The 23,492-nt window shown below is 42.8% G+C and overlaps 2 protein-coding genes across 2 annotated transcripts in view; one reads left to right on the top strand and one right to left on the bottom strand.

Annotated features, from left to right (window-relative positions):
• Window positions 1–17,173, top strand: part of sema4f (sema domain, immunoglobulin domain (Ig), transmembrane domain (TM) and short cytoplasmic domain, (semaphorin) 4F) — a 51,985-nt gene extending 34,812 nt beyond the window's left edge. The window contains exons 2-15 of the mRNA XM_070993083.1: window positions 7,137–7,282; window positions 7,826–7,885; window positions 11,098–11,196; window positions 12,062–12,173; window positions 12,318–12,437; window positions 12,574–12,728; window positions 12,815–12,996; window positions 13,524–13,665; window positions 13,790–14,003; window positions 14,155–14,264; window positions 14,380–14,531; window positions 14,872–14,927; window positions 15,055–15,245; window positions 15,456–17,173. Of these exons, the coding sequence (XP_070849184.1) occupies window positions 7,137–7,282; window positions 7,826–7,885; window positions 11,098–11,196; window positions 12,062–12,173; window positions 12,318–12,437; window positions 12,574–12,728; window positions 12,815–12,996; window positions 13,524–13,665; window positions 13,790–14,003; window positions 14,155–14,264; window positions 14,380–14,531; window positions 14,872–14,927; window positions 15,055–15,245; window positions 15,456–16,178 (2,462 nt within the window). The 3' untranslated portion in view covers window positions 16,179–17,173. The remainder of the gene's footprint in view (window positions 1–7,136; window positions 7,283–7,825; window positions 7,886–11,097; window positions 11,197–12,061; window positions 12,174–12,317; window positions 12,438–12,573; window positions 12,729–12,814; window positions 12,997–13,523; window positions 13,666–13,789; window positions 14,004–14,154; window positions 14,265–14,379; window positions 14,532–14,871; window positions 14,928–15,054; window positions 15,246–15,455) is intronic.
• A 2,127-nt stretch (window positions 17,174–19,300) lies between these two features.
• Window positions 19,301–22,587, bottom strand: LOC139351806 (carbohydrate sulfotransferase 12-like). The gene is made up of 4 exons (XM_070993810.1): window positions 22,567–22,587; window positions 22,116–22,259; window positions 20,048–20,364; window positions 19,301–19,541 (listed from the first exon to the last, which is right to left on the bottom strand). Exons 1-4 carry the CDS (start codon window positions 22,585–22,587, stop codon window positions 19,301–19,303), a joined length of 723 nt encoding a protein of 240 aa, XP_070849911.1.
• Window positions 22,588–23,492: the final 905 nt, after the last annotated feature.

Here is a 23,492-nt window from a genome sequence, read left to right on the forward strand (position 1 = left end):
TAGGCTTGCACCTGATAATTTTGTTAGGACCCAAAGATGTAGACCAGAGGCAGAGAAATAAGATTAAATGCAATTTATTTTAAACACAAACAAGGTAACAAAAAAGGAGTGGGAGAAAAACTAAGGAAAAACTAAAGAGCTCTCCCATTTTATTCTGTGCCTTAATCAGGATCATGCGCGTCAGGTGTGCACCTGAGGAGGCGGAGCTGGCTGGGTGTAGGTGAACACCCAGGGGAGAACAGACAGGCAACAATAACACTGGGAAAAAAAATAGGTCTGCAGGATCGTAACAACTCTACTCTAATAGCACAAGCTGTGTTTTCATTTACACATTCATTTCATGGGTGACTTTGGTTTTATATTTTATTAAAGCAGCCAAAAATAGGTTTTATAAACTACTACACTGACTTGATGGAATTTGCAGACACACTGGCACACAGGCAATCCTTTACTGTGGCTCTTATAAATCTAAATTGAAGGAAAAATAAGCTGTTAGAAGGACCTCACTGCTGTGCAGCTGTGAGTTTAGAGTGACCTTGTCGTCCTTTATGGAAGGTTTGTTTTGTACTGTATGCGATCATGGGTGTCTTTCACACATGCAGTCTCTCCCTGAAATGTTCAGGAGCATTTCCTGCACGGGGGCCATGTGTGAATGGGAGCAGGGACGGATATTCAGGGAAATCTGTACTGCCAAGATGGAAGTCTTCCTGAATGTAGCTGCATGTGTAAATAGTGAAAATCGGTGCATCTGTGCAATCTGTGTGAAAGAGGCTATACATTGGTTATATTACATTACAGTATATAGTTCAGAATTTAGCTGTGACACTGGTGGATCTCCTCTCTCATCTTATGGTGTAATGCTGCTCCATAGATGCTCCACATGATTGCTCTTACTTACAATACAGTTTAGATTTTAGAAAATTTGCATGCAACCTCTCAGAAAGACTGGCTACTACAAATTCTGTCAGCTGGGTATTGCTCACTGAAGCATGATTACGACTAAGTGCACCAAACCACAGCTGCAAACACTTGAGTGAAATTAGCTTTCAAAAGTGCCACACAGATGTTGTGTTTCAGTCTTTGTAGCATTCAGCTGCATTGGTACGTAAGGACTGATGGTACGGGGAGCTAAATGATCACCAGTCTGTCTGTAGATCTAAAGAGCACACAGCTTTGATGCTTTTGTGAGGCCCTCATATCGCCTGAAAAGAGGCTGAAAATGACTGGGACCACAACAAGAGAAGGCTTGTCCTTCTCTTTTCACTTACTCGGTCTTGATCTCTGTCACACACATTCACACAAATATGATAAATGAGACGATCTGATGCTGTGTCAAAGCAAGGTTTTGAACGGATGCGGGCCAATATATTTATATTTATTTTTCAATTTTCAATTAACGTTCTGCAGCACACTTTGCCTCCCTCCGCCTCGTACTTTAACACACTCTAGAAACAGCTCTTGAGGCAGGATATGCCTGAATAGCTGACTTCTGCCATCAATCAAAGCAAAGACAATGAGCCACTTAGGTACAATGAGAAGGGGTTAACCAAACATTACACACGCACACACACACACACACACACACACACACACACACACACACACACACACACACACACACACACACACACTCTTAGTAACCATTTTCATTGTCTGGATGCTAGAACACTGTATTTTTGTTGTAAATCTTATTCAAATTAAGCTACTGTTTAGTATAAACTTCACCCTGTCTGTGCAGCAGACAGACAACGTTCAGTGGAAGCGATGAGGCCCATGATGTGCTTGTTTTCCCTGTAACTAACCATTAAAATACCCATGATGGCTACCTTCCCTCAGGGCATTGGTAGTGTGCATCCTTGAAAGATGCAATTAAGCCTATGAACAGTGGGGGCAGTATGTCAGGATGTTAAGTCAGCTGTTTTGTCTGAACAAAAGAAAGGTGGGAAGATTAGAAGCTAATCTATGACGCTACTGCAGCTTTTTCTGCCATGACCTCAACATTAACAGTATTGTTACCGCCTTGAGTCTTGCCCTGTTTTGCTCTGTTTACATTGTGCAAAATCCAGAAATTTTCAACAAAGACATCCTGGTGTCGGGCCAGGGATGATTCAGCCCTTATCTGCAAGCTAGTGTACATATTTAATTTTCCATGTACACACAAAGTACGCAAGGTGTGCAAACACTGACACATCACAGCTGCTGGTCCAGGTGTGTGTTGGTTAAAAGCAAATCTGATGTTGAGCCATGTTTTGTGTAAAAATACTGGTCTGTGTAGATGAAATATGCTCCACAAAGTTCAAAGGAGACAGCTGAAAATAAGAGTGTAAGAATGTGCTTGTTCACCTTAAATACTAAAACAATCTTGGCAACATCAGTCCTGACTATTATTATTATTTTTCATAATTTATCTTCTGTTTTAGGCACCACAGCTTAGCTTTCCTCCTGTGTCTAAATGCCAGGAGGTTTGGATGCTACGCTCTGCTATCACTCATCATAATGCATGCTGAGGTGTGAGGGAAGCCTGCTAATGGGTTTGCTGTCTAATGGGACAATCTGCCAAAAGCCGGTGTATTCTTTTAACCTGTGGAGTACATCTGTCTGACTGCTGCTGAACAATTCAGAGGAAACCACAGCTGGAAAATGGCATTGAGCTCAGTGGATGATAGTGCTATAGATGTGCAGAGTGTGGGACTGTGTTGATGATGCAGCTGTGTCCTGTCTCACCGTAGGAGCTGAGTGTGTGTATGTGTGTTAAGAGACTGTGGGGGCTGGGGCATGTGTGCGCCTCTCTGCATCTCTTCTCTCCATCCCGTCAATTTTGATTGACAGATGAAGGAGGGAAGTGTATAATTTATCACTTCCTGGTTGGTCCAATCCCACAATGCCCTGCAGTCAGAGACCAGGCTTGGTCCCCCAGAGCAAAAGTCAGTTTATTAAACCCTTAATGGACAACGCCACACACAGACATGCACGCACATACACACACACTCACACACACACACACACACACACACACTCTGTTGGTCTCTCTCCCTGGCTGCCTCTCAGTCATGTTTAATGTATAATGAATGAATGATTCATGGCAGGGGAGAGGATTTTGTATTTTAGGACTACTTATTCATTTATACTCACACCAGTCGCTTTTTAAAATATACCCTGGGTGTGATTTTTTTATTTTTTTAGCAGCATGTATAAGGTCACCAGTTTTTCCAGACACATCACCCCCATCATTTTTAATGCGAAGTTCCTCATTTTTTATAAGCCCTGCATTTTGTATATTGTACCCTTTACATCCATATTATGCAACAGAATTTACAAAAGCACTTCAATAACCACTATCTATTATTATTTTTTATTAGGGATTACAGTGTGTGGGATGCCTGTTCTGTTACATAGCAACACCTGGCTTCATGCATTTGCACTAATCATTTTTTATATTAAAAGTGATCCATTTAATATGTGCAATGTAGAAAATTAAAATTGATAAATGTCAGTGTTCACAGCTTGCTTCTGCTGCCCCCAAGTGTCCATTAAGTCCAATTAATACAGGTTTACAGAGAGAGTTTATTTGACTTTTCAAGGAAAGCAGGAATGAGAAAGGCAAGAAAATATTTTTGCCACCAAAGACATATTGAACATAGTTTGACCCTGGCCGAAACATTAAATTGTCTCAAGTTAATGTGGTAGAAAGCACTTACTGTAAGCAACACAGAGGTCGGGCATGAGCCTCTCAGTCTGTGCTAATTCACTGCACAGAGGTGCCATCATAATCACTTTATTTGAGCACGCTGCATGGATTTTCTTACACCTGGCCTGCTGTGCTTTGTTTCAACATGTGTGTTTTTGATAATGTTAGCACCGCACATCTCCACGTACACACATCACGCGTGAATGGGCACAGTATGTGCACGCCACAAAGACACACGGGCAGGAGGTGATATTTGATCTACGGTGAGCTGCAGGCTCCCTCTGTCAAAGAGGAGGCATTTACCCAACCTGCAGAGCATCCCATCTCCCTGTGTGACACGTTGGATCAAATGTATTCATAAAGTGCTTCTGACAAACAGCAACGTATACATCACAAGGATAAAAGACAAGCAAGAAACTGCACGTTTTATGTCTTTCTGAAGCCTGGATGTGTAGGGTTGGAGGTGTGTGTGCCGCTGTGGGTGAGAAGGGCAGATGGTGTTGCTCTAGGAATCATCTCTCTACATTAGGGTGCACAGCAGGTGGTCGCCCTGTGTGCGTGTGTGTGCGCATGTATGTGTGTGTGTGCCATCATGTCCCACACTGCCAGCGAGAACCAGTGCGCAAGGACATCTCTGCAGACCTTGCCTTTGGCCTGTGTCACTAACACTTACGTCTGCTTTGCTGTCTGTGTGTGCATGCGTTCATGTGTGTGTGTGTGTGTGTGTGTGTGTGTGTGTGTGTGTGTGTGTGTGTGTGTGTGTGTATCGGGCCGGCAGAAGGACACAGGCTGTAAAGAGAGTTTGCAGAAGTGATGTCTTTTGGCGATGCAGGGCTGCAGGGTGATGAAAGGATGGATGGATGACAGAACAGACGAAGAGAAGCGACAAAAGGAGCCCAAGTATGAAAAGAAGTGGTCTCTGAAGGAGAGAGATAAGACTGAGGGGTCTCTAATGTGTTTGTTGTCCCGCTTTTCATCTCCTTCGGCTTTCAGTTGAAGTCAGCTATGATTGACAGATTGAGAAGGGAAGTGTTTATTTTATTAGCTGAGGGTATAAAAGAAGAGGAAGAGACTACAAAAAGTTTTAATCTAGATCTACACAGGAACTTTGAGAAATGATATCAGCAGCTTTGTTGCATTTGAGGAACAGTTGTGGCAGCTGTGTGTGTTTGTGTGTGTATGTGTCTGCTTCGGTCTGGCGTGCGCATCTGCTTTAACAGACCGCTATCTCTCTCTTCACATTTGCTGGTTTTCAGGAAGTGCAGGCTGCCTGTGAGCAAATCAGAGCGCGGCATGCTATTGACTGCCTGGAGGCTTTTAGCTGAACAGATGGCTTCTTAGTGAATGAGAAATGACATTCATGTGAAATGTTACGGGAAACAGACACAGACGGGCGGCGTGAGGGAGTCTGGACGGAGGCAGGGCCAGAGAAAATGTCTGTGATTCAGTTACGGGCAGATGTCAGAGTGTTTGGATCTCTTTTTCACAGAATAACACAGACAAGCTCTAAGTGGAAAACCATGTCAACGCGGAGTGCTGTTTATCTGAATATCCCAGTCCCATCCGCCACAACAGGAGTGGAGGACGGTGGCGGCGGTGCTCGTTTAAATCTTTTAGTCGACAGCTGCCAAATTGATGGTTGTGTTCCTCAAAGGGTTTTCCTCAGACTGTATCCTCTTTCATTTCATGTTCAAGCTCTAAAAGTCATTTCAGTCAACAGTCGTCCTTTTAGCTATTATCTTGATGAAGGTGAATAAATAAATGCCGCTTTCATCGTGATTGCACTTGCATCAGACCTCTGCTCCTCTCTGTTTTGCTTTTGAATTCCCTCCTCTGCTCTTGTGTTCCTTCGTCACCTCCTCACCTCAGCCTGCAGAATAATACAGGGCGTGTGCATGAATGCTTTTGTTATCTCCTTTCTTCTCCTCCTCTCTCTGATTCCCCATAATTATCAGATGAGTTAGAAAAGCCCATTACAGAGGAGAATGTACTTTGTTTTCCTATCCACCCTTAATGGGCTTATTATTCTATTTCAAGCCTGCATGTAAGGTAGATGAGGGAGAGTACGTGTGACGGTTGGAGGCTGTGTGTTTATAGAGGATGATATGGCTGTTTAAGAGACAAATGTTGGAACATCTTAAGTAAAACTATGTAACCCTTGAAATAAAAATAACACATTCAAAGTCACATGCATTGATTTCTGAGGAGCATGTTGTACCTTCTGCAATATACAAAACACTGATCAGTTCAACTAAGATTAACTTGCTGACGTTTCCACATGTGTCTATGACAAACGTGGTATGTGTCTGCATCTGCTTGGGTTTCATTGGCTGTGTCGTTCGTCATGTCTCATCATTGGGTGATTGCGCATATGTGATGAGTAATGTATTCTTCTTCTCTTGGTTTGTTTGAGGTTAAATTAACATCACAGGCTTTATTCATTAGCATTAGTCTTTAATCTATCCCCTGATGAGTTAATCTGTGGCACAATGAGTTCCTGTCTTTGTAGTGTGTTTGTTTGATTGGTTATGTAGTACGACTTGGAAACCAATCACGGGTTCCGCTTTTGGAAACGACGCTGTCTCCATGAATCTTCTGTTCTCTCTGAACATCTCTGGCCTTTATCATGAAGGTCAACAAAGGTCATCATTGTCGGACTTGTGAAATCCTTCACACACACACGCAAACACACACGCACACAGAGGTCCTGTGAGCACAGTAGGAGGGAGGCTGAGAAGGCAAATGCAATCCAAAAGCTTTGGGAGTTGATTCATACGATAGTTTGGAGATTAAAGAGATGAATATATCTGAGATTACACACATATAAAAGATGAATGCATTATTCATTATATGTAAGTAGTATGCATAATTTAGTTTATTGTATTTCTTCAGTGGATTTGACTGGATTAATATATGCAGGGAACATTAAAACAGAGGCAATAGGATGTTTGAAGGATAATGTACATGGAACACAAGACAGTAGAGCTGATGCTGTTGTGTCTGTGACTGTTAAGTGAGGAAAAGAAGAAAAAAGTCACAAAAACAGAGTGAAAAAGAGTGATGAGACTGTGAGGGATTAAAGGAGTTAATCTGAAGCTCTGATTGTGTGAGAGGGCAGGGTGAAACAAGGGTTGCTCTCATCTCCCGCCCTCCTATTCTCATCCCTCATCTCTTTATCTCTTTAAATCTCTTGCTGGGAATTTGGAATTTGACATTATCTCACCCTGTTGAGCATTCATTCTTTCATTTACACCAGGGAACATTTTCCCATCGAGGGCCATGTCATTTTTCTGTCTTCTTTCGAGGGCCATACTCGATAGCGATTGCATCAGGGTGGCCTTGGCCGCCTGGCTGCGCATGATGGCAGCCCTGGCCATATTAAATTATTGCTCACACTTTCCTCTTGAATCTTGAAAATCTCACCCCTTCTCTCCCCGTATGTCCACAGACAACATCCTTGGTCCAGATAAGCTTGAGGGCATAGCCAACTTCAGCACCTTCCTCCTGGACCGTTCATCAGGCATGCTGTTCCTGGGTGGTAGGGATGCCATACTGGCTGTGGACACCAACAACCTGAACCAACGCCTACAGAAGGTATGAAGGATGTGTGTGTTTTGTGAGTGGTTGTTGTATCGATCACATTGTATTCTTAATGTCGTCTTGTAAGAATTATCCGCACACTAAGTATGAAGGCTGCAGGTGATTCGCTTAATTAATGAGGCTTAGAGGTGCTAATTGGCAGAGCTAACTGTCACCAGGCTGTGGTTTCCTGCTAACCATGAAGACATGAAAGAGGTATAGATTTTCTCAGCTAAACTGAATGAACATATTTCACCAAAAACTCCAACTGTTCCTTTAAACGGCATCCAGAAAACAGCAGAAAAATTGGTCCGGGGTTGATTGCGATGATCTGGATCTCTGTTTGTAATCATAAAATATGGATCTAATTGACTTTGGGACTGGATTCAAAACGCTAAGTGATGTTTGAGCGACCTATTCTGTTTAGAAATTGCTCAGGTTAGGACTCTCTGGGTGTTTAAATGGAAGTACATTTTCGTGTTGAGACTAAACACTTCTGAGCAGCTACTGATGAGCAAGTGACAAAAACTTATCCAGTCTCTCTTTCTCTTGTTCCAGATTGTTTGGAATGTGCCGGAGGAGAAGAGGAAGTCTTGTGTGGCAAAGGGAAAGACGGAGGTGAGGGTTGTGTGTGTGTGTGTCTGTAAACCTAAACAGATTTCATATGGAGATGAAATAAAAAGCAATCAGATCCAAACCTGGTAGAGTAATACCCCCATCTTATTTCAACTGTAATTTGCTGTATTCAAGGGGCCTCAGACATTTAAAATGTGTGATGGAGCCTATATTCTGTACTGCAGCGTGGACATGTACTATTTGTGTGTGCGTCACAACCCCGTGCTGCTAGGCATCGGATGGGAAGTTCTGGGATTTATGCCAAGACCTCATCAGGGGTGTGTGTGTGTGTGTGTGTGTGTGTGTGTGTGTGTGCGCGCGCAGATGTCCAGTAACTGTTATGGAAAGTGATTAAATAGAGCGTACTGTACACTCAAGCTGTACATCTCATTATGCTTCAAGCTACAATAGGACATCAACTCAAACTGCTTACAGTAAAACTAACTGTATACTGGAACTGTATTTGTTGAGTAACGTCTTACTGACTCATTGGTTTTGACAGTTTACCAAGCAGTACCAGCCTCAGCGTCATAGCTGAGATTTCTCTAATGGCCCGATAGTGCTCAAAAACGCCAGACAAATGCCTCCAGTCCAGCAAAATGAGGTCAAATCAAAAGATAAACAAAGCCACTGGAAGGTCAGTGTGTTAACAGAAGGGAAGTGCAATTAGTTTTGACCCACTTTGTACAGTCGTCACAGTTTTTAGCTTTCCGCTACAAGGAGCTCGCGAGGTGAAAGACTGATGACGGCATGAGAGAAAACTGGAGTTTTTCCTGAGCAAACATTGATTACAAGATTATAAGTGAGTCAGAAGGATTAAGAAAAAGGAGACAGGGAAGGAAAAAGGAAGCGGGGGGGATGATGGGAGGGAGCAAGGAAGGATGAGGAGCATTGTTGAACTGAGAGAGAAAAATGGAGAAGAAATGGATTAAGATTAGAGAGTGAAACAATAGACTCAACAAGAAACTACACTGAAGTTGACTCAGTGTGTGTGTGTGTGTGTGTGTGTGTGTGTGTGTGTGTGTGTGTGTGTAGCCATGTAGCCATGCATTACTCAAATTGTGGTGACAAAACTCTGTTTCACAGTCAGTCTGACAGTCAGACACAATCAGCGGAGACTCGCCATGCCTGTGAGGACAAAACTAAGTTTAGGCTTAGGCGAGTGGTGGTCATAGTTATGAGAAGTCTCCAGGAAATGAATGTAAGTCCCCAAAAGTGATGAAAACCTAATGTGTGTGTGCGTGTGTGAATCATGCGAAAACTACAGACTCAGAAGGACAAATCAGGGCAAGTTAGTGGGGTCACACAATGCTCGGCTGTTATCAGAGATGTTAACACCGCATTGATCGTAAGCCAGAACAACACATCAGACACTAACTGTCTTTTGTGAGACCACAAAGGTAGGTTAACACTATTCAACTGAGCTCAAGTCTGTTGACTATCCACCAAATCCCATCCTGCAGGAGAAATCTAATATTAAATTACCCTGCGGTGAATTCACATGTGAACAAATGTTGACTCATCTGTGATTATTATTTAGTGTTGACTGGAGAGTTGTTTACCTGAGTGCATAAAGGTTTGTGTTACCTTTCAGCAGATGAGACAGGTGATAGGTTTGGACACACAGGCCAAGATTTGTTTTTGCAGACAGATTGATAGTTGGCTCTAACCTAGAGTTATTCATTCTCATGGCCACCGGGGGGCCCTGCGACATTGACACATATCGCCTTGTAAAGTTGTGGTGGCTGATGTGCTAGCAAACCTTTGCCTAATGACACAGAGTGACATTAGCATTGCTTTAGAGCAGCTTTAAGAAGAAAAGCAACATTTCGTGTGACAGTGAAAGTGTGACAGATCTACTTCCAGTGGAATCGTTTTTAATAAGTCGGTCTGAGATAGCATGAAAGCTTTTAGGTGTTTTGCGGGCAGGATATTCAATTTGCACAGCGAGCTGTAACATCATGGAAGCTCACACACTCACAGAGAATAAAATAGAATCAAATCGAGCAGAATAGAGCCATTCTATTCACCCCATGCCAGATAGTGAATGAAGCCTATTATGAACGAGGTTAATTTGGACCAATGAAACAGCTAATCCCAAGATGATCCCATTGTTACCCTCCTGAGCTGTCTTTCTCTCTTCCTCTGGCTCTCTGTCCATCTCACATGGAGCTGTACCAGTGTTAGGGCTGCTGGTGTGGTGTTGGGGGGGGCAGATTTGGGTGACATGATCTGTGTATCAGAGAGGATCAGGTCCCTGGGGTGAAGGTGACTCAGGCCTGGAGCTCATCCAGGGTGGCACGCAAAGTCACACACGCACGCACACACACACACACTGGCGGAAACAATTTGCCTGCATCACAGCGTCATGGTAACTGGAGAGGGACAATAGGGGTGTTTTTCCATAACAGCTGTGGACTGAGTATGCATGTGTATAGAGAGGAGAGATTAAAAAAGCGAGGGGAGCTCAACGCAAACCTCATCTATGTCATGTGTTTATGAGAAAGAGCACATAAGTGCGCTGGCTGTGTATTATTCATGCATGAAAGTGAGGAGTCTTAAGTTGCAGTTTACATGCCTGTGTGAGTCTGAGTTAGTATGAGTGATCTCTGCTGGTAGCAATGGGGGTCTCAAGTGTCTGATCCAGCAGTGGGGGTCTCCAGTTTCCAATCAGAATCATTGATACCCCAGCTGCTCCCAGGATCCACTCCAACCTTTCTCCTAAAGCTCAGTGCGGTCAGCACAGGATTGCTTCTGGTCATGGACTGATTTGTTGTTTTGCTGGACCAATCATTTTCAAAATGCACTTGATTTTGGATCTAAAGTCATTACAGATTAACCTGAAGTTTTCAGCTATAATTACATACTGTACAATGTATACATACATATATACATATGTGTAGGTGTGTGTGTATTTGATTGAACATCAATTTAGATAAATAATGCAGTGATATATTTAAGAAATTGTATTTCTGCATTTTATATCATGTATTAAGATCAAATTTATCATTTTTATGTGATAGTGAACCTACTCTTTCATGTTTCAGATGTTTTATGATGTTGAAACTGAGCCAGGCCGTTTAATAATCTAATGAAAAATGTAATCAATGTATATACAAATGCAGTAAATGGTGATTCCCCCCCCCCCCCCACAATTTATTGAACTTGAATGTGAATGTTTGTCTTTATTTCTGGGTGTTTGTCTCCCCCTGCAGGTCGACTGTAACAACTACATCCGTCTGCTGGAGTTTCTGGGGGATGGACGCATCTACGTGTGTGGCACCTACGCCTTCGACCCCCAGTGTGCCTTCCTGGTCAGTGCACGTGTGTGTGTGTGTGTGTGTGTGTGTGTGTGTGTGTGTGTGTGTGTGTGTGTGTATGTGTGTGTGTGAGAGAGAGAGAGAGAGAGAGAGAGAGAGAGAGAGAGAGAGAGAGAGGGAGAGAGAGAGAGAGAGGCCCTCCTCCTTTTCATCTGTGCCTGCATGTGTAAATTTGTATTTGAGTGAGACATTATAGGGCAGATCTATGCCTGAGGATCTGCCACATCACTGCACACACACACAGCTGCAGCTCACTATAATTCCAAACTGATGTGACTTTGCTGACATGTGTGTCCCTGAGCATCATTGTCTGTGTGTGTGTTTGCACCTACAGTATGTACACTAAGAGCTGCAAATTAATCTGTGTGACAAGTTCCCACACTCATTCACACCCAAGTCCTTCACCAAACAGACAGGCAAAAGAGCACACACTCACACACGTGCTGTTATCCTACCCTGCAGGAAATGTGTTCATATTTGAACTTTTTTGCCTTTTTCAGACTCCACTCAGACTTTTCCTGAGTGATATTTTAGAAAAACGTTTGGTGCCACTCAACCAACAAAAACCTTTCAGATGTTTTGTTATGAGTGACATTTTCTAAAAGGTGCTTTGAGCACCAAAGTCGCTAAAGCTTTAAGCACAAAAGAGCATAATTAGACTCAATTATGGTTTCATCTCAAGCAGACATACCTGTAGAGATCAAGTTGAAACCAAATATTTTTTCACCATATTTAATTGAGAGGATAATAAAACAGAAGACAGCTGTGACAAAGAGTAATCTACATAATTACCATTATTCACATGCCAGTGCAGCGTTGCTTTTGCAGCTCTAACTCCTCTTCTCCCGTCGTCCCCCAGGAGGTCTCCTCCTTCACCCTGGAAAAAGCCGAGGATGGAGGGGTGAAGATGGAGACGGGGAAGGGCAAATGTCCCTTTGAGCCCAGTCAGCACTACACAGCTGTTATGGCAGGTGGGACGGTACTGCTGAACGCTTGACCAATTGATTGATTGATTGATTGACATTTCTTTGTTGTCTGGTTTGTCAGGGTATCAGTCTAAGCTAATTTTTTTCTATTTAAATAAATCCTACTTAATTCTGTCTCTCTTGTCTAAGGTGGTACCCTATACACAGCAGCCACCAGCAACTTCCTGGGAACGCTGTTCGACATCTCTCGGGCAACGGGCCCTGAGCAGGAGCGCATCCGAACTGAACGATCCATCAACTGGCTGAGTGGTGAGACGCACATGCATGCTTGCACGCACTCATGCACTTGTAAACCCTCATATTTACTGTACATTTGCTGACATGCGCAGACAGTTGATCATACTTTCCCACAGGAAAATGTCTAATTGCATGTGTCATGTCTCAGACCCCGAGTTTGTGAGCTCAGCCTTCATAGAGCAGTCCGCAGACAGCAACCCGACGGGAGACGATGACAAAATCTACTTCTTCTTCACCGAGGTGGCCAAAGAGTATGACCTCTACACCAAAGTCAAAGTGCCCAGGGTGGCACGAGTCTGCAAGGTAACCGTACATCTCGACTGACTGGTTGACTGATCGCCTCGTATGAATTCACTGGGGGCTTAATCTGTCTCTCCCTGTCTGTTCAGTCTGACGTGGGCGGGATGAAGACTCTGCAGCGACGTTGGACCACCTTCCTCAAGGCTGAGCTGGTGTGTGAGGACAAACCCAGCGGTCAGCGCTACAACATCCTTACTGATGTTTTCACCACGCAACACACACCAGGCGACCCCAGCAGCACGCACTTCTATGGACTGTTCACGTCCCAGTGGTGAGTTAAAGAACAAGCATGGGTGAAACCACAGTTTCCCTCTCTCAAAACACACTGAAGTACAAGCTGTACTGTAGCGTATATTTAAAGGATAGCATGGAAGTACACCACTCTCGTGTCTGCCTATTCAATGAAGATCCAGTCAGGAGATGGTTGGCTTAGTTTAGCATAAAGACTGGATGTGCAGGGAAGTGGCTAACCTTGCTTTGTCAGAAAGTACCAGAACCTCTAATGCTGCCTAATTAATGCATTTTATCTTGTTTAATCCATATAAAGTTGTGGTATTACTCTAAGACAAATCCAGGCCAGCCATTTCCCCGTTTCCAGTCTTTATGCTAAGCTAAGCTAACCATCTCCTGACTGTAGCTTTATATTTATGGTGTCAACTCATCTAACTTTTCTCAAGAAACAGAACAAGCAGATTGCTCAAAATGCCAAACTATTCTTTTGAACATCCTCTGAAGTGAACCTTCTCCCCTCACAAAGTACCAACCTCGTGGCTAAATATCAACCATTCTCTCTCTTAGGGAGCGTGAGGAGTTATCAGCAGTGTGTGTTTTCAGTCTGTCTGATATCAGCAAAGTGATGGACGGCCCCTTTAAAGAGCTGAAGAAGACCTGCGAGAACTGGATCAACCCTGAACCTGTCCCCACACCAAGGCCTGGCCAGGTACTAAACTGTACAACCACATAACTACTGCACATGTACTATCATCACCATTTCTTATACATTGGTATATAAATAACAATATAAATATCTCATAACTTTTTGTCCTTTCCTCCACATTTTGTAGTGTTTGAACAATGCTTTGAAGGCTGAGGGGTTTGAATCCTCCCTGAAACTTCCTGACAAGGTGTTGACATTTGTGAGGGACCACCCTCTGATGGAGAACAGTGTTACTGCAGCACCCCTGCTGGTCCGGAAGGGAATTACATACACCAAGCTGGCTGTAACGCAGACTGGCAGCAGAGAGGAGCTGAGAGGAGCAGTGTTGCACCTTGGAACAGGTGAGGGGAGAAGGCAACAGGGATTAGAAAGGACAGGATATGAAGGACAGGATATGTAAAGAAAAAAATCTGCAAATGAAAGTTGTCAAAGAGAACTTTTTTGCTAAAAATGAGATTTATTTTTTACCAAGTGTGTTTGTGTGTGTTGCAGATCGTGGGGAGCTCCACCAGGTGGCAGTAGTGGGCCAGAATGCCACCTTACTGCAGGAAATTCCCCTGTTCACTTCACAGGAGCCTGTCAACAACATATTACTGCATCAGGTAGAGCATTTACACATACTGCATAGACACACAGACTTGCATATATGAATCTGCAGTGCTCAGAAATACCTGTTACATTGCTCAACGTTAGTGTAATGGTTCCTCATGTTTTCAGGGCTGGGCTCTGGTGGGCAGCCCTCTGTCTCTGGCTCGTCTCCAGGCCGAAGGCTGCGCTGTGTATCTCGGCTGTGAGGTGTGTGCCAGAGCCAGAGGCCTGGGCTGTGAGTGGAGCACAACGGAAAAAGCCTGCAGGCCCACAACTGCAGAGTGAGTACTACAGAAATATCCCAGTGAACTGGAAGCCCTCCAAAAATGAAAAGCAAAAGCAGACAGCAGCAGCACGGGGTCATAAAATGAACCCGTCTGACCAACATTCTGCTCACACCTACGCACAAGAAAGCCTAAATGTAATGTAAGAAAAGTAGTCATGTAGGAAACACTCCTATGTACCCTTTACATTAATTTGTTATCAAAATTGGAACTGTTTACTGTTCTGTTTGGTAGACCAATCAGTTATTTGAAGAAATCCTTAGATAAGCACAAGTTATGTTCCCACTGACTCTTTGATGCAAAAGTGTGACTCCATTTTGTGCATGTGTGTGTCCAGGCCAGGTCCAGGTGATATGGTAGATGATGCCTTGAGAACGTGTAATACACAGGACGGTAAGCATATCTCATTTTAACGCTTTCATTTGGAGACGGCAATATGATGTGGAGTTCTTCCTGTGGAATACCTCCATGTCTGTTTCTCTTAAAACTCTCTCCTGTCCTTGCTTGTTGTCTCCTTCAGGGCGTTGCAACCCGTCCACCAGGGAGCTGAGAGTGTCTATGGGTCTGCGCCTCCTGTTGCCATGTGTCCAGCTGTCTCCCAGGCCCTGTAGCTGGGAGCATCCTCCCCACAGACACACCAGGCAGCACCACTCTGACCTGGAGGTGACTGTCACAGAGGAAAGCCTGGGAAAATACATCTGCACATGCCAGGTACAAAGGCAAAACATCAAAACTCAAAGGAGCCAGTTTACCCTACCTACACTTTTTGATGCTTATAGAAATACTAATAAACAATAATAACAATAAAAATAATAATAAGTACCAAAACCTTTTAGCAGTGAACACAGCTGATGTGCAATTTTAGACATTCCTACTACTAATCAAACAACTCTCTTCTTCTCTGTCATTTGTCATGCCCAGGAGGCGGGACCAGGTATCAGAGACCCCACCCCCTGTCGCAGAGCAGCCTATCAGTTGACGCGAGAAGACCCCAGTGCTGGAGGGACAGTGGCGACAGCAGGAGGTCGTCACGTCCTGGCCATCTACATCCTTTTCTTCTGTGGGGGTACAGCGTTTGGTATATTTCTCCTCTACTTCATGTCCCGTCGGCGCAGCATTGGGCGCCAGGGCCACCACCTGCCAGATAATTCGCTGTCGTCAGAGAAGGGGCGGGACTTGCTGGGCTCGTCAGCCACGCCACAGTCTCCAAGCAGCGCCAGCCTGCTGTCCGAGGGATTCAGATTGACAGAAAAACGGAATGGGACGGCGACCTCAACCACGTCTACAACACTCCTCAGCAACCAGGGTAACGGTGGCCATCATGGCAACAGCTACAGTGGCACCCTGATTCACAGCAACCCCAGCAATGGCCATGGGAATTCCCTGTATAGCAACTGCAATACAAGTAGCAGCGGGCTGAAGTTTGCCTCCGAAATTTTAGCTGCAGACATGCTGGATGGAAGGACGGGGGAGAGGGAGAGACCAAAGGGGGTAGAGAGGGATTCAGGGGAAGGGGACGAGGTGGATGAGGGGCTGGGGGACGGGGTAGGGGACGGGATGAAAGGACTAGAGGAGGAGTTGGCCAGCTTTCCCATGTTTAAAACACCAGCACCACTGGCTAAGTGTGAAGAAAGCTCGATATGAAAAGGTGATACAAACGTACTACTGATTGCACCATTTTGCATTCTCCAAATAAACTGAATACTACCGGCAGACATGCAAAAAGGCTACTGCCAAATGCCTTTGAATGGGAGCTGTGGCGTGAAGAGAGACTACAGAGATATTTGAGAAATATATGATAAGTTTATGTCTAAGCATGTGAGAGAGACGTGTGGAAAGACAGAAAACATGTTCCAGTGTTGCAAGTGTCTCAGGACGAGAACCACAGCGAAATAAATATGTCAGATGTAAATATAACATGTAAATATAAGCAGTCTGAATTTGCCTGTGGACACGGAGCTGAGCGTGATATCACGCAATCTAAATGTTACACAGAATCAAAGATGAACGTCTACGTGTGTAGGCACGGAAAAGCCATATTGTCTTTCTCCTTAACTTCTGTTGTTGTTTGCTCTCTCGTTCTCTTCTCCTGATGGCACTGCAAAAAAAAAGTGCACTTTGAGTGTCTCAGCACCTCTTTCTGTGTCTCTATATCTATTATACACCACTCAAATCCCAGACCCTGATGGGTCCAAAGGCACCAAAGGACTGCTGAGCCATAGACTGCCCAGTCAGACTGTACCGGTCCTGTCAGAGACTTAAGAACCATGAATCCACTGCAGAGCCCTCAGATGGACTACAGTGACTGTGATGGGGCTGTCCCTGCCTACGCTGCAGCAGAGGTCAAGAGGACGATGGGATTGAAGCTCGCCTATCAGATCTGTGTCTGCAGAAAGCTCAAGACGCACAGCAGATGGAAGTAACTGACAGTTGGCCAGATGTGCCACAGTTCACAGTCAGTTACTGAGACAGACAGCAAATGATTTTCAAAAGAATGTGAAATTCATTTCAGCCTCATGGAGTGGACCTTGCCAGACACAAAGCCACTATCACCTTGTTTTGTGAGTGTGGATTTCCACATGAAAGTGTATTGTTTTGTCATGTTGTTTTGTAATAAAGCCTAAAAATGTTGCTGTTAACCTGGTATGACTGTTGCCCTTCTGTCTGGTGAAAATCAGATGAAAGATTTGAAACAAATCTTATAGGGTGATTGTGTCTCCTTCCCAGAAATGGACCAAACCTTGAGACACAGCCTATGAATAAATACACTGATCATATATTAGGAGTCCATTTGGACCACACAGGCTTGTAGTTTAATTTTTGACTATACAGCTGTCACAGGAATAGAAGCTACAACCAGTGGCAGTTTAGCTTAGCTTAAAAACTAGGGACAGGTGGAAGCAGATAGCCTTGTGTTTACAGCCTTTATGCTAAGCTAAGCTAACTGGCTACCGTACCAACAGACGTCACAGGCTGTTGACTCTAACTATCATCCCATCCTCAGAGGCAAATGGAACAGGTTTTATGTTTTACACCAAATATTTCCTGACAGTGAAAAACTCCTTTTGCCCTCTCACAAGAGTGTGTCCTCCATCTTTGCTCCAGCCACTCAGGTAAGAGGTCAGTAAGACAAGGTAAGACAAAGGGCAATCGGTTTCTCAGAGAGATGATGGCCATTCGTATCTTTTGTTGTCTTTGAAGTTTTCTTTCTATCTTAAGTAAAATACTCAGATTGGGAGAGACAGTACACAAGAGTACTGCTATTTATAATTTAACATCTACTCTAACTGCACAAATAAAGCAGTCCAATCCATGTATTGTTATCTTGTGCATCTTGTGTGTAGCACATGAGTATGTGTCTGCATATGTCTACAAGAATACTGTCCGGAAATAATAAAAGCTACCTACCTCCATCCTGCTGATTTCTTTTATTGAATTTTTGAATAGGTGTAAAGTGCATAAACACAGGACAGAGGTAGAGACATAAAGGAAGACAGTATGACGAGAGGGAGACAATAAAACCCTAAGATAAACAGTCAAATCAAAACAATAGAAATAAATAGACAAAAATCAGGATACTAATTACAACAATAACAAAAGAGAAGTAACAAATAAATAAATAATTATAATAATGCCAGACAGTTACAGTGTCTGTGTGTATGAGTGTATCTAAAACAAAAACAGAGAGAGAAAGAAATCTATCTCTAAATGTAAGTAGACAATAGTGATAAAATGTATTTTATAAAGGAAGGAAAACAACAACAGCAATAATAATAAGAGGAATTACAAGCAAAGGCAGCAAAACAGGGCAAGGGTGATGGGAAAAGGTTTGTGTGGCAACTTAATTAGAGATATGAAATTAAATGTTTGGAGGTTCAGCAGAAGGTGGAGGTTATTTGCAATGTGAGTGATTGGGCTGTTTGTGTGTCAAAGGGTTTTTTAGTTAAACTAGGTCAGCTTGTTTTTTTTTTGTTTGTTTTTTTTTGTTCTTGCTTTGACTCTTTCTATTGTGAGTGGTTCAGATATGAGCAAGTGTGAAGTGATGGCACTAAAATAACAAGTTTAGTAATGTCAGTTAGCTAATTGAGCCTATTCCCAGGGCGTGTGGTGGTGGCTTCCCAGCCTATGTTTGCAGATTGCACTTCGCTGTGGTTACGTTAACCAAATTGAACCTCACACAAAAATAAGCTATTAAACATCAAAATGTGTCCATTTCAAACTGAAAAACGTGCAGCAACGTACATTTGTTGCAGTCATGAATGGCATGCAGCTGTTGCTGACCAAGCCTGCATCAACCTGGAGCCTATTGTAAATTAGGACCAAGCAAAACACTGATTCTCTTACCTTTGCAGTTTTACAACTAACAATACAGCAGTTCAGTGAGACAAAGCTGGACTGATTCAGCTTTGTGCTCTTTTTTTAAAAGGATGCCCACTAGTTATACGAACTTTAACTTTAGAATTGACTTAATATTTTAATAAGTTAAGTGAAGGCAGAGATGTTTAAAAAGATCAATTTATTACTGAAAGACAGACAAATTCAGGAGAGATAGCTCTGACAGCTTGACACCAAGACATCTGACATTACCTGTTGTTAATATGGAATGTAATTTATGTATTTGAAAGCAGGAGGAGAAATACAGGAAGTATGTACAGGCACAGTGTCTGGAAACATGCTAGTGTTGAAGACATCCAGCATGAAATAAAAAGTCTTTGCTCATTCTTGTCTATTTGATGCTTTTAGCCAGCAGATTTCATGACTTCGTCTCAACCATCCAGCAGTTCGACAGGCCTTTCGTAGCCAAAAAGCCTGAAGTCCCTCTCATAGATCTTGTACAGCTTCCTCCTGGCCTCTAGGGGCACTGTTTCAAACCAGTCCTCTACAGAACCAGAGGAAGTCATGTTTTCATAGGAAGGAGGAATCATAATGTCATCCTGCAGCTGTAAGATCTCAAACAGCTGTTCAGCATCCTCTTGAAGAGTCTCTTGATGGCCAATAAAGTCATACCTGAGAAGTAAAACAAACCAACATCAAACTGCAGGTGAGAATCAACAATGAATTCATTGGTCATTTGTGGATATTAAAGGAACATTCCAATAATTTTACACATCAAGATGGAACAAAAAACATTTTGGTTGAGCTAAATTAGCTTTCAAATTAGCCAATTCATGCATCAGATTCTTGAAAGCCTGACATTAAAGTGACTTTAATAATTTGTAATATAAAATGTGGCCGTGGTAAATGAGTTTGGAGCTGGGATTTTAGAAATACTGAGCTGATGAAAAAAAGCTGTTTCAAGTATAATTCTACTGTTGAAAAAATAAATCCATTTATTTCAATTCATTGCTTTGTTGTTTGATTGATTGGGAAAACATTAGAATCGGCCTGTAAAAATCCATCATATCTAATTTGTGTATATTTGCATGATGGCTATTCCTCCTCAGGTCAATAAACCCTGTAATTTTCCAGAAACAACGCAGACATTACATTTACATCTACGAAAAAGGTCTTACTGTATGGCGCAGGGGTAGCACAGGCGGTACATCTGCCTCCAGTGGGGATCATAGGGATTTCTCCTCTCTGTCTGTGGGTCTAACAGGTACTGAATAAAGTTGTAAAATGAGGGTACTGTCTGGGATGCCACCGCCTTCGCCTTGTCCTTGCCCGCTGCATAATATGAATGACGCTTGTTCCCATAGAGGCGTAGAATGTTGACTGCATAGCTTTTAAAGTATTTATTGGGTTTCTGGAACTTGTCCCGATAAGCAGAGATGAGACGGACAAATGGGTCCCGGACAAACATGAACTTGGTGTAGTACTTCAGCTTTGCCTGTAGTCAAAACATAAGCACACATTAACCTATGTCACTGTAGCAGAACTGACCTGTAACTGACCCCTTTCCCCCTTTTTGCATTCCTTCGGGAGAAAGGGAGTTTAAAACATCCCAACTTTTAAGAGTTATTGACCATTTGGACTGTTCACAGGGAGGTGTGATTTCAGAGAGAGACAGGACGTCTGGCTTAGAAACACCTCTTCTACATTCTTTCGGGGGAACAAGAGTCACAGACACTTTTACTTCAAAGGTTACCTGTCACCCAGGATGTTTCTCATGGAGATGCTAATTCTTTCTTTAATAGCCCCATGAGAGATAAGGACAGTAAAACCATCTGAATGAAAAGTGCCAGGTCCCATCTGTATGTTGTCAATGCTTTTCCGGTGTCTCTATCTTATAAAATGATAAAACTGTGATTTTAATTCTCCTAATAAGTTGGTCTGAGTTTCTACCATGGAACCATACTGCCATCTAGAGGTTCGTAGTGGTTAGGTTGAAAATGCTTGACGTGAGACAGTTAGTAATAGTAGCCATAATAGCGTTAATCATTTCGGCAAATATAGTCTGCCTTTCTTTATTCCTTTTTCATATTAAGTTAGTTATACCCTTAGTCATCATGTTCATTAGGATGAGTATTAGGAAATGTTGTCATGTTTATTGTTGAATGTTGTCATTTGTTCATAAGAATTGTCTAACGCGCATTGCGAATGATGTTGAAATGCCATTGAAAATTGATCATTTAAAATATATTCGATTGACCATAGTGAGAAGCAGTTGAGCCCCTGGTACAAATCATTAGTTAATTCTCACTCTATAAGGTGAAATCACATCGCTCGCCTGCAAACCATCTCACATGCGTGATAGCCTATTGGTCAACAGGCATGCCCTGGAGCGAATATACCATTTGCAGTGTGCAGCGGACAGTTTCTTTTTCTTCTTGTCTTGTGCTCAGTTGGTTTTTCCTTTGACTTTCATTCTAGTGTCTCTTTGTCTTCAGGGGCGGGGCTTGAGGACAGGCAAGCCAGGCAGTTGCTTGGAGCCCCTGGCCACTAGGGGGCTGCGAACGACAGCCTGGAGCCCCTTCGTGTCAGTTCGGAGCAGGCATCCACAGGAGCGTCACTGACAAAGTAGGCATGCTTAAGCGGGTTGGAATAAGAGTTGCTCCATGAGGTTATGATACTGTCCGTTTTGTTCAATTCTCTCAAGCATTCATTCAAGAAATTAACTTCACATTCACAAAACTGCTTCTCACTATCGCCAAACTTATTCTGCTATTGTTTTGCCAGAAGTTTCTCCATACAGTTGTTTGTGTTACGTCATATCATCCATATCCTCTGTTGTACTATTCATTATTCATGGTTCAATATTGTGTTTAATGAATGACTTTTCATTGAAGTCGTGGTCAGACAGTGTCCTTTTGAGCAAGAGTTTACGCTTCAGATTATCAGACTGGTCTACTGTTGGTTCATTCGTTATCATTACATCAGTATTACAAGAAATAATAGATAAAATCCATCTGAGCTAAGGAAGGTTGGTGCCCCTGTATTTTATTAACGAATGCAACATTAAATTAGAGGTTTAATAAACTGATTCCCATACATCAAACTAACCCTGTTCTGACTGAATGAACTACTGATGAGACTAACTGAGTCTTAAATTTCTGTTAGGTCAATCTACTCCACAAACAAAGGTGAATATACTTTCCATTTGTACTTTATCGACATTTCTGAGTCATTGCAGGAGCTGACCTTTATCTCTGCTGTTGGGAACCTGCTTAACAGAGTCAGGTTTTTGCTTGCGTGGATTGAGTGTCCAGGTATGGCCAAGAGCTCATCATATGACTTGTTCTGTTTGAGGAAGAGCATAACCCTTTTCCAGTTGGTACACGCCACCTGTAGGTACGAACAAGACAGAGAGTCTGAGACCATGCAAGCAACTCTGTGATGCTGTACTTCGGCACAGCAACGCTTTCAGCTAAATGCTAGCGTGCTCATAATGCCAACATGCTCGCTGGTCATTTTTTACTCATGTGCAATTCAAAATCCACTGTGAAACTGAACCAGTCTTCATAAGGCAATGCTTTTCAATAATCTCTTGTATATAATGTACATAGCCTATATAATTGATTCTATTTTGTTAGTTTATTTCCCCAGCATGGGATCAATAAACAGTTATCTTATGCTGATGTTGAACAGATACTCGGTTCAACGCGATGACCATCTTAGTGTGTTAGTATGGTAACATTTGCTAATTAGCACTTAACCCAAAGTATAGTTGAGGCTGCATAGAACGTCATCAGTTCAAACAGCACCCCCAGTCTACTGCATTTTCATTTACTTGTCACCATGCTCTTGTCTTCTCAAAATCATAGATTGCATACAATTCAAATGGAAATTCAATGTGTCAGGTCTTCAGCTTCCACGTTCAGGGACTATCAAACCGGCTAGCAGCCGGCACTTCGCTTCGACCACAGCCATAGAAAAAGAGGGTAGCGGTGCTCTTCTGGACTTCTGTTGGGATTATGGAAAATGGAAGTCAAGTGTTGTGGGGCAACAAACCGTTCCACGTGGATGAAATGGCTGCATTTGTGGCATTTTCACACATTAGCTGACCTCTTAGAAATCTAGCCAATGGTGGCATTTTGTTTAGCCAGCTTTACTTAATGTTTAACTTTATAATTAACTTAATATTTTCTATGAGGTGAAGGAAGAGATGTTTATATAAGATCCATTTATTACTGAGTCAAGACAGCTGTCATTTCATTTTGACCAGCTTCTTAAAATAAGTTATCAACTGACTAAAACATGTACATGAAACAGACTTATTTTTTACGTGGAGCTTTTGATTTCAAGTCACACTCATCAACCTCATGAATCATTTCTTGCAGTGCTGTACGGTCATTGTTGCTGCAGCTAGTTTTCCGATCAAAGACATGCGTAAGCAGTTCCGGTGGATAAGGTTTTCCTCAATGTCTTTTTGTAATGTTCAGGAGAGATAGCTCTAACAGCTTGACACCAAGACATCTGACATTACCTGTTGTTAATATGGAATGTAATTTATGTATTTGACAGCAGGAGGAGAAATACAGGAAGTAGAGTACAGGCAGTACAGGCACAGTGTCTGGA

This window comes from Chaetodon trifascialis, chromosome 23 (assembly GCF_039877785.1).
Source record: "Chaetodon trifascialis isolate fChaTrf1 chromosome 23, fChaTrf1.hap1, whole genome shotgun sequence".
Taxonomy (NCBI): domain Eukaryota; kingdom Metazoa; phylum Chordata; class Actinopteri; order Chaetodontiformes; family Chaetodontidae; genus Chaetodon; species Chaetodon trifascialis.